Source organism: Mus caroli, chromosome 10, assembly GCF_900094665.2.
Source record: "Mus caroli chromosome 10, CAROLI_EIJ_v1.1, whole genome shotgun sequence".
NCBI classification, from domain to species: Eukaryota; Metazoa; Chordata; class Mammalia; order Rodentia; family Muridae; genus Mus; species Mus caroli.
Window position 1 is genome coordinate 99,944,897 of NC_034579.1, and position 16,926 is coordinate 99,961,822.

Here is a 16,926-nt window from a genome sequence, read left to right on the forward strand (position 1 = left end):
AGCACTGGCAACAGGACCATTGATGAGAGGCAAATGGCACAGTACTTTAAAAATAAAAGAAGTAAAAAAAAATTCTAACAGTACAGAGATGGAATCTTTAGGCTTAAAACCCATACCATACATCAATTATATTTTTTTTATTAACAATACATGTATTTAGAAAAAAGTTATTTTAAAATATATCTTAATTAGTTCATAGGCAAATATACTAAGAAATTATGCAATTTGTTTTATACTAAAGAAAATACATGTAGCTTAAATATTTTCTCTTCTTTGCTGATACATAGTATCATGATATCATAGCAGTTGCGTTTCAGTTTGACATCTTCCATTTACCATCTCATCTTATTGGCTAAGAAACTTGACTGCTATAAAACAATTCCAGTGTCCGGTTTTTCTACAGACCCTGGCTTATGGAGATATGAACCACGAGTGGATTGGAAATGAATGGCTTCCCAGCCTGGGGTTACCTCAATACAGAAGTTACTTTATGGAATGCTTGGTTGATGCAAGAATGTTAGACCATCTCACAAAAAAGGATCTACGTGTCCATTTAAAAATGGTGGATAGTTTCCATAGGTAGGTTGTGCTTAAAGAATAATGCAAATGGAACCATAAACAATAGGCAGCTAACACACACACAGAGAGAGAGAGAGAGAGAGAGAGAGAGAGAGAGAGAGAGAGAGAGAGAGAGAACAATAGAAAGAAAATGTGTGCTGTTTACAAGGTTTGTGAATTCTACTTGCAACAAGTGTTCAGGCATAACCCTGAAGGGTTTTCTCATGGAGAGCTGTTTATGATGCATCCCTGAACTGTTTTCAAAAGTCAATATAAGGGTTAGTGTTTTGGAGGTTAGCTTTTTTGAGTTCTTTATACATTTTGGATATTAGCCCTCTATCTGATATGGAGTTAGTGAATTTTTTTTCCCCAATCTGTAGGTTGCTGATTTGTCCTATTGACTATATCCATGGTCTTAAAGAAGCTTTTCAGTTTCAAGAGGTCCCATTTATCAATTCTTGATCTTAGAGCCTGAGCCATTGCAGTTCTGTTCAGGAAATCACCTCCACCTTCCCGCCAATGAGTTTGAGGCTCTTTTCCACTTTCTTTTCCACTAGATTCAGTGTATTCAGTGTTATGTAGAGATACTTGACCCATACAGACTTGAGCTTTGTGCAAGGTGACAAATATGGATCTATTTTCATTTTTCTACAAACTGACTGCTAGTTAGAACAGCACAATTTATTCTTTTTTCCATTGTATATTTTGGGCTTCTTTGTCAAAGATCAAGTGTCTATACTGTGTGGTTTTATTTCTGGGTCTTCAATTCTATTCCATTGATGTTTAAAAGGGGAGTTAGACTAATATTGTATAAGCTTCTGTATATGGAACTATGGATAATTATTTTCTAAACTATGAATACTAAATACTTCAAATATTTTCCTTTTATAAAATTTTAAATATTTTATTTATTTACATTCCAGTCTAATATTTTGTTTTTAGAAAAATATTATTCTCAACATAAGTGTAGTCCTTCCCAGCTGAAGGATGCAGTTGTGAATGAAAATTATAAATATGCCCAACCAGAAGTAGCGTAAATTTGACCATATTTAATAATGGAACATTCTTCACTTACTGATCCAATTTAATATTCATTTTTTTCTCCTTTATGAAAATAGAACAAGTTTACAGTATGGAATTATGTGCTTGAAAAGATTGAATTATGACAGAAAAGAACTAGAGAGAAGACGAGAAGCAAGTCAACATGAAATAAAAGGTACATGCCCTGCTTTAGTACCAAATGCCTTTACTGTGGGAATTTACACCTCTCTATACTTAAACCGAAGGTGACGTATGTGATGACATCATGAGAATGTATTTTACATTTTGTTCCAAGTGTTGTTGCTATATTGTCCCCAATTATAACATGGAAAAGAATATTAGTGCATCCTAGGGGTAATCATTTGGTGGCTCTACTTTTGACCTTCTGGAATTAGATTTTTCTTTCTGCACCTATTAATTATGTATTCTTCCTATGTTAAAAATTGCTCTCAGTAGAGCTTTTTGTCAAACTTTTAAACAAATGTTGTCATGATAATTCAGGAAACATAGTATTTTGTTGCTACTGTGTTTATCCTAGTTATAGCATTTGAATTTAATTTCACCACTCAACTATTTTTCATAAACAGTTACAAAATATATTACATATTTATGTATAAATTCTATACATATTTTCCCTCTATACTTCCCCAGCCCACTAATGATTTTCATTCAGAATTGTGTTATGATGCGAGGCTCATGGTTGCAATCATTCTCTGTGCTAAGATAGTCACTGTTGCTGAGGCATTTGAAAAGTACTCTATTTAATCATTAACCATTCTATTATTTTGATTTACTATAACAAAATATCCAAGGTAAGCTAACTTTCAAAAGAAAAGGTGAATCTCACAGTTTGGGAGGCTAAAGATCCACACAGTATAGCACAGACTTTGTGGGCATCTCCCTTGCCCTCATAAACACATGGTGGCTAGCAATGGGGACACAAACAGGGCTTATAGACATTACCTTGCCAGATAATATTCTGTATCTTACCAGACTCCGCCATTTAAGCAACCCTCTAATGAGAATTAGCAAGAGATCCACAATAATTATGTTCTTCCCTTCTAAGTGATGTATCCATTGCTAATGACCCCTCATAACTTCCCTCTTAAGGCTTCCAAGCAAGCTTCACTACATAAGATTGTATAATTACCAGCATCCAACACAGAAAAATTTGGAGACACTGTCATATCAAACTACTTGCTCTCAATCATAATGTTGAGAAAACATGATTTAAAAAGCCAATATACTAGAGATTTTCACTAAGGACCATTAGATCTTTCTAATTGTGAAAGGAAAACAAGTGTTGTATGTAAGATATAAGCATCCACAGGCCTCTGTTTTTAATCAACAATTTTAATCTGTGCATATTTGTTAAAAGATGAAAAATCCTTATTGTGTCTAAATGCATTTGAGAAAAAAAATTAGATATTGTCTTTGATAGGATTTCTATAGTTATGATGAGACACAATGGCCAAAATGCAAGTTGAAGAGGAAAGCATTTATCTGGTTTACAAAGTCCGTATGTTCATCATTAAAGGAAATCAGTATAGGTACTCAGAACAGATAAGAACCTAGAGGCACAAGGCCTGGTACAGAGGCCATTGAGGGTTGCTCCTTACTGTCTTTGCTCCTCATGGCCTGCTCAGCCTGAATCTTTAAAATAGGACCACTGGCCCAGGGATAGAAAGACTCACAGTGGGCTGGGCCTGGTCCTCCCCCAATCAATTGCTAACTAAGAAAATGCCAACAACCTGATCTTATGGAGGTAATTTTTAAATTGAACTTCCCTCTTCTGAGATGACTTCAGCTTGTATCAAGTTGACATTAAATATCCAGCACAGATATGAAATTATTTATCAGTTATATTCTCATTTCCTATTACCCATGAATTGACACTTGCAAGCATTTCATCAGTTGAGTGGGATTGTCTATGCCACATTAACCACTTAAACTTGGTACAACTGTCTTTTTAATCTTAATTTTCTTTGAGGCTTCTTTTACATATGAATATGGCATGTATTACAGACATCTCTTGCTATACTAAAATTTAACACCCTTGTACTTTTATTTAGGATTACCTGTCTCAGGTTTCCGAGGTATTTATTTCTGTGAAGTTCAGAAAATTTATCTCTAGTAATTTTGAACATGATATTACTTATAGAAAGCTATACTTGAATGCTATGAGGATGAATACTTGAAAATATTTTTGTATATACTATTTTTCAATGAGTAGATAAACACACAATTGGTTTCTTCTAACACTTCATTTAGCTTGCTATGGAGAAACAAGAATACATTTTCTCTTTGTCAAAAATCAAGTTTTTTGATTTTCCTTTATTTTTCCGACCCCAGGAAATTGTAGGTTGTTTGAAGTGTATTGTTTGACAGTTGAATTAAAATTTGGAACTAATGGGCTGAGGACAGAACCTAGAAAGAAGTGTGTTTGACCTAACAAAAGATGTTTTGTTTCATGAGCAGCTATTGGCCATGGGATACCACTTTCTAGTGTGTTTTCTGAAGTATTTTTCCCAGTTAGATTTCATTTTGCCTGTTCACACTACATGAACTTCTTTACAGCTGGATCGATCTGAAAGAAGAAGAATTAGTCATTTGGCCCAGTGGCAAATGTTCTATTATTATTTGGCAGTTGCTAGAGCCCAGAGAAAAAGCTGTCCTGATTCCCTGTGATTACATACAAACAACCACATATGATAAGTGGCTGTGAGATCATAAAGAGCCTCTGCTTCCAACAATTGATCTGATGGCATTTAGAGAAATAGCTCTCAACTCTAGACTTCTCTGTTATTATCGGAAGTGCTAATTAACCTCCACATTAGAAAACAGGTTTCTGGTGTGAGGAAGGTGCTGAAAACATGCTTTTAGCTTGTTGCTAGGAAACAGTTGACACTGATCTCCAGCCATTTGTTGTTTAGGTCAAGAGGATTCCTGTTAAGTATAAATGGCAGGGTATAATTTTGCTGTGAAAGATATTTATAATATTATAGTTACTCTGAGGCTGTTCTGAATAAGAAAAGTTATAATTAGAGATTATTTGTCTTAATCTCATAAATGTCTTATTTCATTTAATTATTTTTAACTATGTATATGATGGGAATATTTCTTGCTATATAATTGCAAAAACAAGCCAATATGTCTTAGATTACCTAACATGAACAAGCAAGCTTATGCATACATCTGCATCTTCATAATGTGAAGTTGAAAACTAGTTATGAATTGTCATTTTTGAAGAACGTTTATCTCTTTAGTCTAAAAAAAATATGCATTTAGTAAAAAACAAAACAAAACAAAACAAAACAAACAACAAAAAAAAAACAAGTTGAACTACTGGTTTAACATGTCTACATTACCCACAGCAGGTAATCAATCATTAGGAATCTATAAGTACACTAATAGTAAAGGAAAAAATCAATACATTTTCAGGGAAACAGAATATGAGACAAAGTTAAAATGAAAAATAAATATTAAAAAATCTAGACAAAAATATGAAGATAATATAAGTTGTAGTATGGATAAATGTCTAAAGAATGTATTAAAAATTAATATTATTTCTGCAGGTAATAATGTCTAAAGGGCTTTGATTTTACACAGAATTACTGGAAATAGCAACTGAAATGCTTCAATGATTGTTGTGGGGCAAAAGAAATTAAATAATTTAAGATCTTGACATTATCTAGAAAATAATAAAAGGGCTGATATATAGAAGATTTTAATAAGTTGAGAATGTGTAGATTAAGTTTTATTATAATTTGTGGCAGAATAATATAAATTAGAAGAACTGTACTAAAGAGATAGAATAAAATTAAAAAGAAAATATACAATTATAAAATGGTAAGAATAATGAAAGGTTAAGACATGGATAATGATGATAGATTTACATTGAGATATCTGAGTAATAATATAAGATATATGTACTAGCTAAAATGTTCAAAACAGAAATTAAAAATTAAAATTGACATGGTATGTATAGAAGATATACCATAAGATAAGAGCAACAGAAAAACACATATAAGTATTAGTCAGAGCTAATACAGACTAATGTCAGAATGAGATCCATTAATGAGAAAATAAATAGGACAGTAGTATCGTTTTGAGTAAAAGTAACTTTTTTTTTTTTTTTTTTTTTTTGGCCAGATGTATCTGTTTCAGAGGCTTACTGCTCAATAAGTTCACCTTTTCTAGATCTTTCTGAATTTTGTCATCTGATTCAACTCATCTGTTCTTGGAGGCTCATACTCTTCTCCAAGCTGACTGATTCAAACTGGTTTCCCTCAGCTTCTCGCTGTACTGTTCTGTTTGGCCTCAAACTAACTCTAACAATCTGTTCTAATCTTCTGGCTCTTTCTCATTCTCTTGTTTTATCTTTATCTGTGTCTAGCTTGTTTTCTCTGCAACCTATGTATAAATCTGTCCGGATAAAAACTGCCTCTGAACTCCACAAACTAAACAGTCACCAACAGCTCCACCCACCTGCACTCGCTCCTGATTGTCTTAGTGAAAGTTGGGCCTGTGCTATCTCTGACTCATCCTGTCAAATCTTTCTCTGATTCATCACTTTGTCTACCCCTCAATTTGACATCACTTTCAAACATGGCTTCTTCCTTCCACTATGAACCCTGTGTTCATTGTTAGGGATACAAGAAGTATACTAAGGATGTGTCTCTATTCCAGTCAGACCTGACTGCACTGTAGCATGTGCCTGAATTCCAGCAGTATCATGTAGATTCCGGAGGCCTTTGAATGTGATCTCTTGCCAGAGCAGCCATGTTATGCTACTGGATTAAAATTCCTGTATAGTTTTGCCCATGCTAATAACAAATAAGTAAGCTAGAACAAGTTAATAAAAGTTTTGTAAACTGTAACTATGTAAATATATATATTTATACACATACATATATTAAGTGTACATTTTACTCAAGAAAAAATACAGATATACAGCCTTCAGTTTCCCACTAGGAAATGCTTTGATCTTTTGTCTACAAGTAAAGAAATTCTTTTATATTTTCTCATCTAAGCTTTTATTCTTTATATAAATCATTATAGTCTATAAATGATCTTATAGATTTTATGCATCACTCTGCTAACTCATAAAAGAAACATATGATAATATAAATGAATTAAATCTTTTTTTTTCAGATTTTGCCTCAAACAGGCACATAAGACATTTCATCTGAAGGTTTTATTTTAGGAAGTTAATGTTAAAAATGTTTTCCACTTCATTAAAATGCCACCTTTAAACAAAGAAAAATCAACTTTGTGGTGTGTGTCAATGTACACACCACATTTCTTTTCATTTATACATTATTGGAAAAATAGTGACTTAATAATACCAAAGTGCCAATGTACTTTCTTTATTATGCTGCTACTATGTTTTAAATGTAATCTCAGTAGGAAAATGGTATCTAATTATAAGCAATGGTGAAGTAGTAAAGGAGCATTTCAAAGGAAGAAGAGATTTAGATCCATAATGCTATGAGAGACACAGGGAGAGAGAGAGAGAGAGAGAGAGAGAGAGAGAGAAGGAAACACACACACACACACACACACACACACACACACCTCACGGAGGGGAGGGGGAGCAGGGAAACGGAGAATTATCCCCATCTGGTGGCAAAACATGCAACTGCAGGTAGACCCTGGGGTCCTGATTTAATAGTAGCAAGAAACCCTTTCAGTGTTCAGCATGATGCATATGCTGTCATTGCAGTAACAATAAGCATTCTGAAAATACCAACTCATTGCAGGATTTATTGCAACAGAAGTTGATGATGAAAACAGTGTGTTTGTGTAACAGAAAGGATCCAGTGGCTTTTAAGGAGTAGAGATATTAGCGTAAATGTGACTCGGCCAGATCCCTGTGGTTCGTGGCAGCTAGGATTGTGTTGGTTATGCCAAGTATCGTGTCTTGACATGTTGTGTGTGTCTCTTTTCCTAGATGTTTTAGTGTGGAGCAATGATCGAGTTATTCGCTGGATACAAGCAATTGGACTTCGGGAATATGCAAACAACATTCTTGAGAGTGGTGTGCATGGCTCACTTATAGCCCTGGATGAGAACTTTGACTACAGCAGCTTAGCTCTATTGTTGCAGATTCCAACACAGAACACCCAGGCAAGCATGCTCCTTTGTGCTGCTCTTCACTAGGTTTTGGTTAATAACAAATAAAACCTTTTAAAAAGTGAGGGCTGTGAATTTACTCTTGTTTTTTATTAAATTTATTTTACTTAGCACATATAAACATAGTAATATGTAAAATGAGATAATATGAAATATATATGTATATGTATATATTGAAATAATGTGATATATATATTTAACAGAATACTGTTTCAGTTCAATTAGACATATATTGTGTCTCAGAGTTTCTATTCCTGCACAAACCAAGAAAAATGTTGGGGAGGAAAGGATTTATTCAGCTTGCACATCCACATTGCTATTTATCACCAAAGGAAATCAGGACTGGAACTCAAGCAGGTCAGGAAGCAGGAGCTGATAAAGAGGCCATGGAGGGATTTTACTTACTGGCTTGCTTCCACTGGCTTGTNCAGCTTGCTTTCCTATAGAACCCAGGACTACCAGCCCAGCAATGGCACCACCACAGTGGGCCTTCCCACGCTTGATCACTAATTAGTAAAATGCCTTATAGCTGGAGCTCATGGAGGCATCTCCTCAAGGGAGGTTCCTTTCTCTGTGATAACTCCAAGTAGTGTCAAGGTGACATACAAAACCAGCCAGTACATATAGTTTCTCAGGCATTTTCATTTTGTTATGGTAAAAACTTTTAAACCAGCCTGGCTTTTCTGCACACTCCTTATCTGTGAACAAGAGCCTCTTACCTTTAAGCCAAGCCTTGTATACACAGTGAGTTCTAAGCCAGTCAGGGCTATAGATAAGACTTGTTAGAAAGAAATTAGAATATTTCTTCTAACTTTAGTGGTTCAAAATTTATTATGGTTACCTGCAATTGTACTGATTACTTGCTCCCTTCTGACTTTGTGACCACTGAGTACCTTGCTTTCAGTCCACCTTTTATCTAAGCTATTAACCACAATCCTACATTCAAACTCCGTGAGCTCAAATCTGACATTTGCCCGAGATAGTGTGCATGTGTCCCTCTGCACCTGGCTTGTTCCATGTAATAGAGTCATGATTTATTTCTGATGCTGGAATTTTAGTTATAAGGTAATGAATTGCTATCTAAACACAATCTTAAAATTAGAAAAGCACACTTGGAGTTTGTGTGGTATAACCTCCTACCTGAATACCATGCTTTCCCAATACAGCATCTGTGAGTGATGGCTGTTGGTCTCTACCTCTCTAAGGGGGAGTCCCTTTCTTTATATATCTAATTATACTTACATTTAACTGAGTGTTCCAGTGCTCCCTAAATCTAGGGAATTGTATGATTCAGCAGAGTTCCACACAAGTAAAAATATCTCCAATCTGCTTTACAGTCCATAAAATAACATTTTAAGAGGGACAGAACAGGATCCTTAAATTTGTGAAGTTTAAAGTGGGCATGGTGCTGTGTTGCATGCCTGTAATTCCATAAGTTTGGTGGCTGAGGCATGGAGACCACTAGTTCAAAGCAAATCTGGGGTAGGGTCCTTCTATCTTTTTGGGTTCATAGAAAGACTTTGTCTCAAAAAAAAAGTAAGAGAAGAAAAGAGATTAAAACAACTAAACAAACAAAAAAAGCAAAAAAAAAAATCTATTTTCATTCTGAACTCGTATTAAGCTTGATAAAGTCCAATGCAAGGCAACTTTATTCTGTGTTTAACATTCTTACATTTAAATAAAATGCTCAATTGAAATAAAATAAACATTTGAAGTACAGGCTTCTTGACTATAAAAATTCATACAAGGGTATATCTCTATAGTCTGCAGAACACAATAACAAAAACAACAACAACAAAAAAAAAACAATGACAAGACAGAGGATTGTAAACCCTTATAACTAAAGTGTGTTTTATAATACATATTCATATAAATAAAACTTTTTTTGTTGTTTTTTTTTGATAAAATGCAATTTCAGTGACAGTAGGTTTTATTTGATGTTAACAGGCAAGGCAGATTCTTGAACGTGAGTACAACAACCTCTTGGCCCTGGGAACTGAGCGGAGACTGGATGAAGTAAGTTCTTACCTCTCCTTCCAAATTATCTTACAACACCACCCCCCACCCCCACCCCATCCCACTACCCCTGAGAGGGAGACTATGATTGACTCTCCAGTACCAAATAGTGTTGTGGTAAATCTCTCCAACCCAGATATGCCCTGGCAATGAAAACACCACACAATAAATACCATGACATGCTATGCATCTAGATTGGGCAGATCTACTGCTACACTACCATCTTCCACAGCTTATGAGACCCCTTAGAACTTGCAGGTCTCCAGGCCATGTGCTTCTGCTCAGCTTTTCTCCTTATCCTTCCTCTTCTGCATTCCATTTTCTCCCTCTTTTCCCTCTCACCTTCTGCTCCACCTTCCATTTTATCTACCTAATCATCAGCTCTCCTTTATTTTACAAATTAAGGTGGGGAGCAGGTTTACAGGAAATCACCTGAGTGAGTGCTGACTCATTCCTTGTCCACAGCCACTCACAGGAGAACAGAATTAATATCAAATATAATTAGCCCAGGGCTATCCACAACAATAGTCAATCCTGAAATCATAGTTACAAGTACCAACATAGAGACTCACCAGCTTATATGTAGGAATCCATATGAAGACACATATATTCATATAAAACAATTAATGGTAAAAAGAAGCGATGAACTTAAAAGAGAGTGAAGAAGAGTATTTGGACGGTTTTAGAAGCAGTAAAAAAGAAATGTAATTGTCTTTCTAATCTCAAAAATAATGAAGTCATGAATTTGAGTGTTAGAGCACAGGAGGGCTTGCAGGTTAAAAAAGAGGGTGGAGAAATGATGTAATTGTATTTTAATTTGTAAAGAAGCTGGACTCCAGAAATTCAAATAACCCCATTAAAAATGGGGTACAGAGCTTAACAAAGAATTCTCAACTGAGGAAAACCAAATGGCTGAGAAGCACCTGAAAAAATGTTCAGCATCCTTAATCATCAGGGAAATGCAAATCAAAACAACCTTGAGATTCCACCTCACACATGTCAGAATGGCTAGGATCAAAAATTCAGGTGACAGCAGATGCTGGCAAGGATGTGGAGAAAGAGGAACACTCCTCCACTGCTGGTGGGATTGCAAGCTTGTACAACCACTCTGGAAGTCAGTCTGGAGGTTCCTCAGAAAATTGGACATAATACTATCGGAAGATCCAGCAATACCTCTCCTGGGCATATACCCAGAAGAAGTTCCAACTGGTAATAAGAACACATGCTCCACTATGTTCATAGCAACCTTATTTATAATAGCCAGAAGCTGGAAAGAACTCAGATGTCCCTCAACATAGGAATGGATACAGAAACTGTGGTACATTTACACAATGGAGTACTACTCAGCCATTAAAAACAATGAATTTATGAAAATTTTGGACAAATGGATGTATGTGGAGGCTCTCATCCTTAGTGAGGTAACCCAATCACAAAAGAAGTCATTAGATATGCACTCACTGATAAGTGGATATTAGTCCAGAAACATAGAACACCCAAGATACAATTTGCAAAACACAAGAAAATCAAGAAGAGGGAAGACCAATGGGTGGATACTTTGTTCCTCCTTAAAATAGGGAACAAAATACCCATGAAAGGAGTTACAGAGACAAAGTTTGGAGCTAAGAGGAAAGGATGGACTATCTAGAGACTACCCAACCCGGGGATCCATCCCAAAATCAGCCACCAAACCCAGACACTATTGCATAGGCCATTTTGATGAAGGAACCCTGGTATAGCTGTCTCATCTGAGGCTATGCCAGTGCCTGGCAAATACAGAAGTCAATGCTCACAGTCATCTATAAGATGGAATACAGGGCCCCCAGTGGAGAAGCTAGAGAGAGCACACAAGTAGCTAAAGGGGTCTGCAACCCTATAGGTGGAACAACAATATGAACTAATCAGTACCCTCAGAGCTCTTGTCTCTAGCTGCATATGTAGCAGAAGATGACCTAGTTGGTCATCACTGGGAAAAAAGACCCCTTGGTCTTGCAAACTTTAAATGTCCCAGTACAGGGGAATGCCAGGGCCAAGAAGTGGGAGTGGGTGGGTAGGGCAGCAGGATGGGGGTGAGGGGATATAGGGAAATTTTGGGATAGCATTTGAAATGTATATAAAGAAAATATCTAACAATAAATAAATAAATAAATGAATAAATAAATAAATAAATAAAAGTTATTCCTTCAAGCTTAAAGGAAGAATGACAACACATCTCTGCTTTGAATGAGCAAGTTCTAGGTTTAGCATCTAGAAAGTTTCTCTTTTCTTCCTTAATTTTAAGTTATATTTCTTAGTTATGACTTTTTATTTAGGACTAAGATCCAATGAATGTTCTTACTTTGATATTTAGACATTGAAAATAACTTAAAGTATGAGTGTGTGTGTGTGTGTGTGTGTGTGTGTGTGTGTGGAGTGATCATAAGAAACATGTTTCAAGAAACATTTTTTAATTGTAAGCAATTACTATACTAGTATTGATAATTTGACTTCAAAATAAGGAATATGCTTATTTTCTCAGCATCATTACATCTTCAAAAACAATTTCAGAGTATTAAAATGGAGAAAATTTGTTTCAATTGAATTGGAAAAACATTGTAATTTTATATGGAGATGCTGTGTTTTCTTCAAAATAGAGAACATCTTAAAAAATCATTGGCTATGATGGTTAAATTGAACACAAGAATCCCAGAGGATAGTTAACACACATTAAGTGATTTGGAGGACAGGACAAGGACTATGTAGGAAGATGCCTGAGTTGTTTGAATGCAATGAAGATTTACAATCTCTACAATTGAAAGATGTTTCAAATAGCCCATTTGAGATTTTTTTTTAAAGTTTTTTATTTTTTTATGGAAGAAGTAAAATTAAATCTTAGGATAGAGTGGAAAACAGTGTTGTATAATTCCTGTGCAAAGTATTGGTGTCCCTTAACCATAAAATCAGCTGTTGGAAATATTTTCATTCTGAAAATGTGTATAGCTCTGTGTAGGGGGTTAACCTAGAAAAAAATGCAAGATCTTAGGTCCAATTCAGTTCTGCAGAGATGCATCAAATTAGAATTAATTTGAAATATGAATACAGCAATAATTCTATATATAAATCAACAAGGCAGATGACCTTGCTGCTATAATCCCAAGTCATCTTGTGCAAAATTAATTTGAGAACCTTATAAATATATCCATAACCAACTCATAGAATAATAATATTGTCCAATGAGGATGATGTATAATTTTCTAAAACATAGTTAACATGCTCAGTAGGTAGCTTAGCCATTGAATTGTTTGTCATTACAGCATGGATGCTGGAGTTTAGATTTCTTATACCAATATGCAAGACACCACACATCTGTGGTCTGTGCACTGGGCAGTTGAGACAAATAGATGGCTGGAGTTTGCTAGCTAAACTAGCTGAGTCAGTAAGCTTTAAATATAGTGAGAATACCTATCACAAAAATAAACAAAACCACAAATAAGTAAATGAATAAGGTTAATTGTCGCAGACCCTTTTGGTCCCTTGTCTGCGAAGAATGGGTCTCTGGTTGCAGATGGACAAGGAGTCAGCAAATAAATGACAGACAGATGCAACACAGGAGATAGTGTAGAATCTGAATGTATTGTCACAAAGTGAACACCAGTCTTATATAATACAGAAAACCAAGGGGGTAGGATGTCACAGCAGGCAAAGTACATTGAAGTTACCTGACACAAAACAAAGGAATGACTTCAAAAGGACTTACAGGAACCAGGTAATATTTACAGTAAAGATAAAACAGCTCTACTTAGGGTCAGCTAATAACAGGTAAGTATTTCACACCCTAGTCACAATTTGTGCTACTCCTTTGAGTCTTGTGAAAGCTAGCACCAGGGGGTTCTGCTCTAGCAGACTTCTCATGAATAATGCAATACCACAACCCCCCTATTTCCTAGGCCCTGATACATTCTTGTATGAGTGTAACTTGGCTGTTCTTTTAAGTATCTGTGGAGAATCTCCATTTGTCAGAAGAATTCACCAACTTGCTTTTAATATGCAATGTAGCCTGCTATACCTGGCTGTAGTGAAGATCCCTGTCTCAGTGTGATTCCCTAACTTTTACATGGTAAACCCACCTATTATCTAGGCCATAGTGTATTCCCTTGTTTGGGTGAGACTGGCTACTGACCTAAGTAATCATTCCACAGACCAGCCCTGAGCTATTCTAGCTCCCTTCTTTGTAAAGCCTAATTAGTTCCACTGTCTCTACCAGAAGTAAAATTGAATGTTACTGAATAGATAACCTTCTCACTGAATTTCTACTGAATTCCAAGTTTGTCAGCTTCAAGGATTTTCTGGGATGTTGGAACACTGACGAAGGCTTAGCTATGTCAGAATTCAGTCTTTAAAGGCACTTATAATAAACTAATACTAAAAGAGAGCACGAGGATCCATACACCAGACTAACTTGGGGATAGGGTTGTGAGTATACAGGTTATGAGAATGCCAAAGATCTAGGAGGTGTGTTTCTCTGAAAATCTTTACCTCGTGAGTGCTCCCTGGCCTCTAAACCTGCCAAGCAAACTTCACTGGAGCGTGCGTAGCAGTTAATGATAAATGAAACACTCTGGCCTTCACACACAAGGGCACATCCATATGTGCAAACACACATGTGAAAACACATGCACCATACACATGTACACACAAAATATCACGACACAAGGCTAAATGATGGCCAGCCGTCTAATTTTTGAATATGAACAAATCTAGTTAAGCAACTTGCCTTAGCAGTAGTGAAATCACTTCTGCATTTCAATTGACCCATGTATATTCTGTAGAAATAATTTTTGAAGTTCTAATGTATATCTAAGAGTTTGACTTCAATTTAAAAGAAACCTTTCTGGGCTAGGGAGACAGTTCCACTGTTAAAAACATGCCCTGTTCTTTCAGAGAACCACGCATAGGTCAGTTCCAAGAACCCACATCAGGCAACCCACATCAGGCAACACATAGCCAACTTTCCTGTGAGCTCCAGGGAATCTGACAATCTTTTCTCGCTACTGCATTGCATACAAACAAACCCACATATAGACAAAGTCAGATATGCTTTTTTAAAAGTCTCTTGAAGACTTTCTCTTAGGTTACTGCTTCTAGAATATTTATTGTCTTTCTGCAGTGTCTCCTTTGTATGGTAAAAGAACAGTAGACGAGTATCATAATTGAGACATTTGCCCATTGATTTAAAGAATGTCTATTAAAGAAGTCACTAGAAATCTGTGGGAGAGATAGGGATGGAGACAACATTTGGGATGTAAATAAATAGAATAGTTAATATAAAGAACCATACAGCCTTAAAATGTCAGATAGGGTTTTGTGTAATTGATAAGTATTTACCTTAAACACAATTTCTCCAAAAATCTAGATGTCAGAGAGGTCAAAATATGTGCTACTTTCTCAATCTGAGAACATACAAGATGTGGGACAATGCCAAACAAAATCATTTGATATAGCATGTATCATTTAAATTAAAAATTGTTACCAAATATAAATGAAATTAAGGTATTGACAACAGGGATGTTAACCCTATTGTTCATAGAGAACCAAAGTCATTTCAAATCAGTACTGTCAATTATTTCCCAACATGTCAGAATGAAGTAAAATGAGGTAGCAAAGTAAATGGCAGATGTCTTGTTACACGTCGACTGCCAATTGGATCAGAAAATGGAGCAGCAGGTCTCTCATTTTCACAAGTGTGTTAAAATAAATCCAAACTTCTAACCCAAGAACACTATACTCTGACACCACAGAGCAGCAGCCCTGTGACCTGTATCAGATGCCTTATGCACTGTGTCATGTGCCCTGACCCTCTGAGCAGAACCTGATGTTACTCGGCTAGGATTGCCTTGATTTTCATGGTCTCTATTTGCATGGTAATAAAAATAAACTAAAAACTACACGCACTCATGCTACCTCCTAGCCCCGCACACTGCCCTATGAAACTCGGTTCCTTTGCACAGTATAGATCGCATGTCAGGTAATGGAAAATGAGAAAAAAACCCACATTATTGGCAAGGAAGAACACTCCCAAGTGGTGACCTCTGCAGCATGTTTCAGTCCATTCATCAAGCTGTCGCTCTCTCACAGTATACTCAGTTACCAGTTCTTCCTGCTCTGGTGTAAACAATGGGTGTGTTCATAGCCCATACTTCCTTGGTACCTTAGTGAGTCAATACTCAGTTTATTATACACGTGGCTGCGTAGTTTCAAGGAGTATGTCCTGGTGATATTAGAAGGTAAGATGTATGTGGAATGATTTATATATTTGTTAGAAACCAACACAAAGAAAATGGTGAATTAGATGTTTGGGCTCACTAATTCAAAGGAGAATAATTGCCTTTGAATAGTAACTTTGTATATGCAGAAAGACAAAAGCGGTTATTTCATTGAGACATACTAGAATTGGTGACCAGAATTACATTTTTTTTTATTGAAAACATCAAACACTATATCTTAATTATGCCAACTCCTTCCCTAATGCTCCCCCAAATCCTCAACATATGTCCCCCAAGTTTGGATACTTCTTTGTTGGTTTGTTTGTTGTAAAAACACAGAAACCAATTAATGCTGCGTATGTACAATTAGGAACGTGGCTATCCAAAGAGATCAACCTCTCAAGAGCCACACTTTTCGAGAATACTATCAGTTATCAATTTCACCTAAGATATAAGTGGGGTTTTAGGATCATCTCTTTCTCCAGACTGGAATTCTGTCTGGTTTGAGATTGCTCAGGTCTCTGGCCTGCAATCACAACCACTGAGAGTTCATATGTACAGCTGTCCTGCTGTGCCCAAAGCCTTTTCTACCTTCGGCTCTTACCATCCTTCTACTCTTGGGAGGACAAGGTGTGATGCAGATGTCCAACATAAGACTTTTTCTTATTCCTTGCACCTTGACCACGTGAGCACCTCTAGGTGAATCACAATCAACTGCAAGTAGAAGTTTTTCTAATGAGGTTAGAAAAACTACACCAATCCATAGGTACACGAGGAAGTCATTAGAACTCAGGATAACACTCTGTCCCTTTCGCAGAATAAGGGGTTATTAGTATGTTCTCTCTTATGACCTATATCCCATCTAGCCACCTATTCTTATGACCTATATCCCATCTAGCCACCTATTCTTATGACCTATATCCCATCTAGCCACCTA

At 36.1% G+C, this 16,926-nt stretch overlaps 1 protein-coding gene across 36 annotated transcripts in view; it reads left to right on the forward strand.

Annotated features, from left to right (window-relative positions):
* Window positions 1–16,926, forward strand: part of Ppfia2 (PTPRF interacting protein alpha 2) — a 460,521-nt gene that overhangs the window by 435,697 nt on the left and 7,898 nt on the right. For 23 of the 36 annotated variants that reach the window (XM_029482321.1, XM_029482324.1, XM_021175010.2 and 20 more), the window contains 4 exons: window positions 386–579; window positions 1,677–1,774; window positions 7,553–7,728; window positions 9,682–9,750. In XM_029482321.1, the coding sequence (XP_029338181.1) occupies window positions 386–579; window positions 1,677–1,774; window positions 7,553–7,728; window positions 9,682–9,750 (537 nt within the window). The remainder of the gene's footprint in view (window positions 1–385; window positions 580–1,676; window positions 1,775–7,552; window positions 7,729–9,681; window positions 9,751–16,926) is intronic. The other 13 variants (XM_029482326.1, XM_021175011.2, XM_029482325.1 and 10 more) reach the window with 1 other exon arrangement.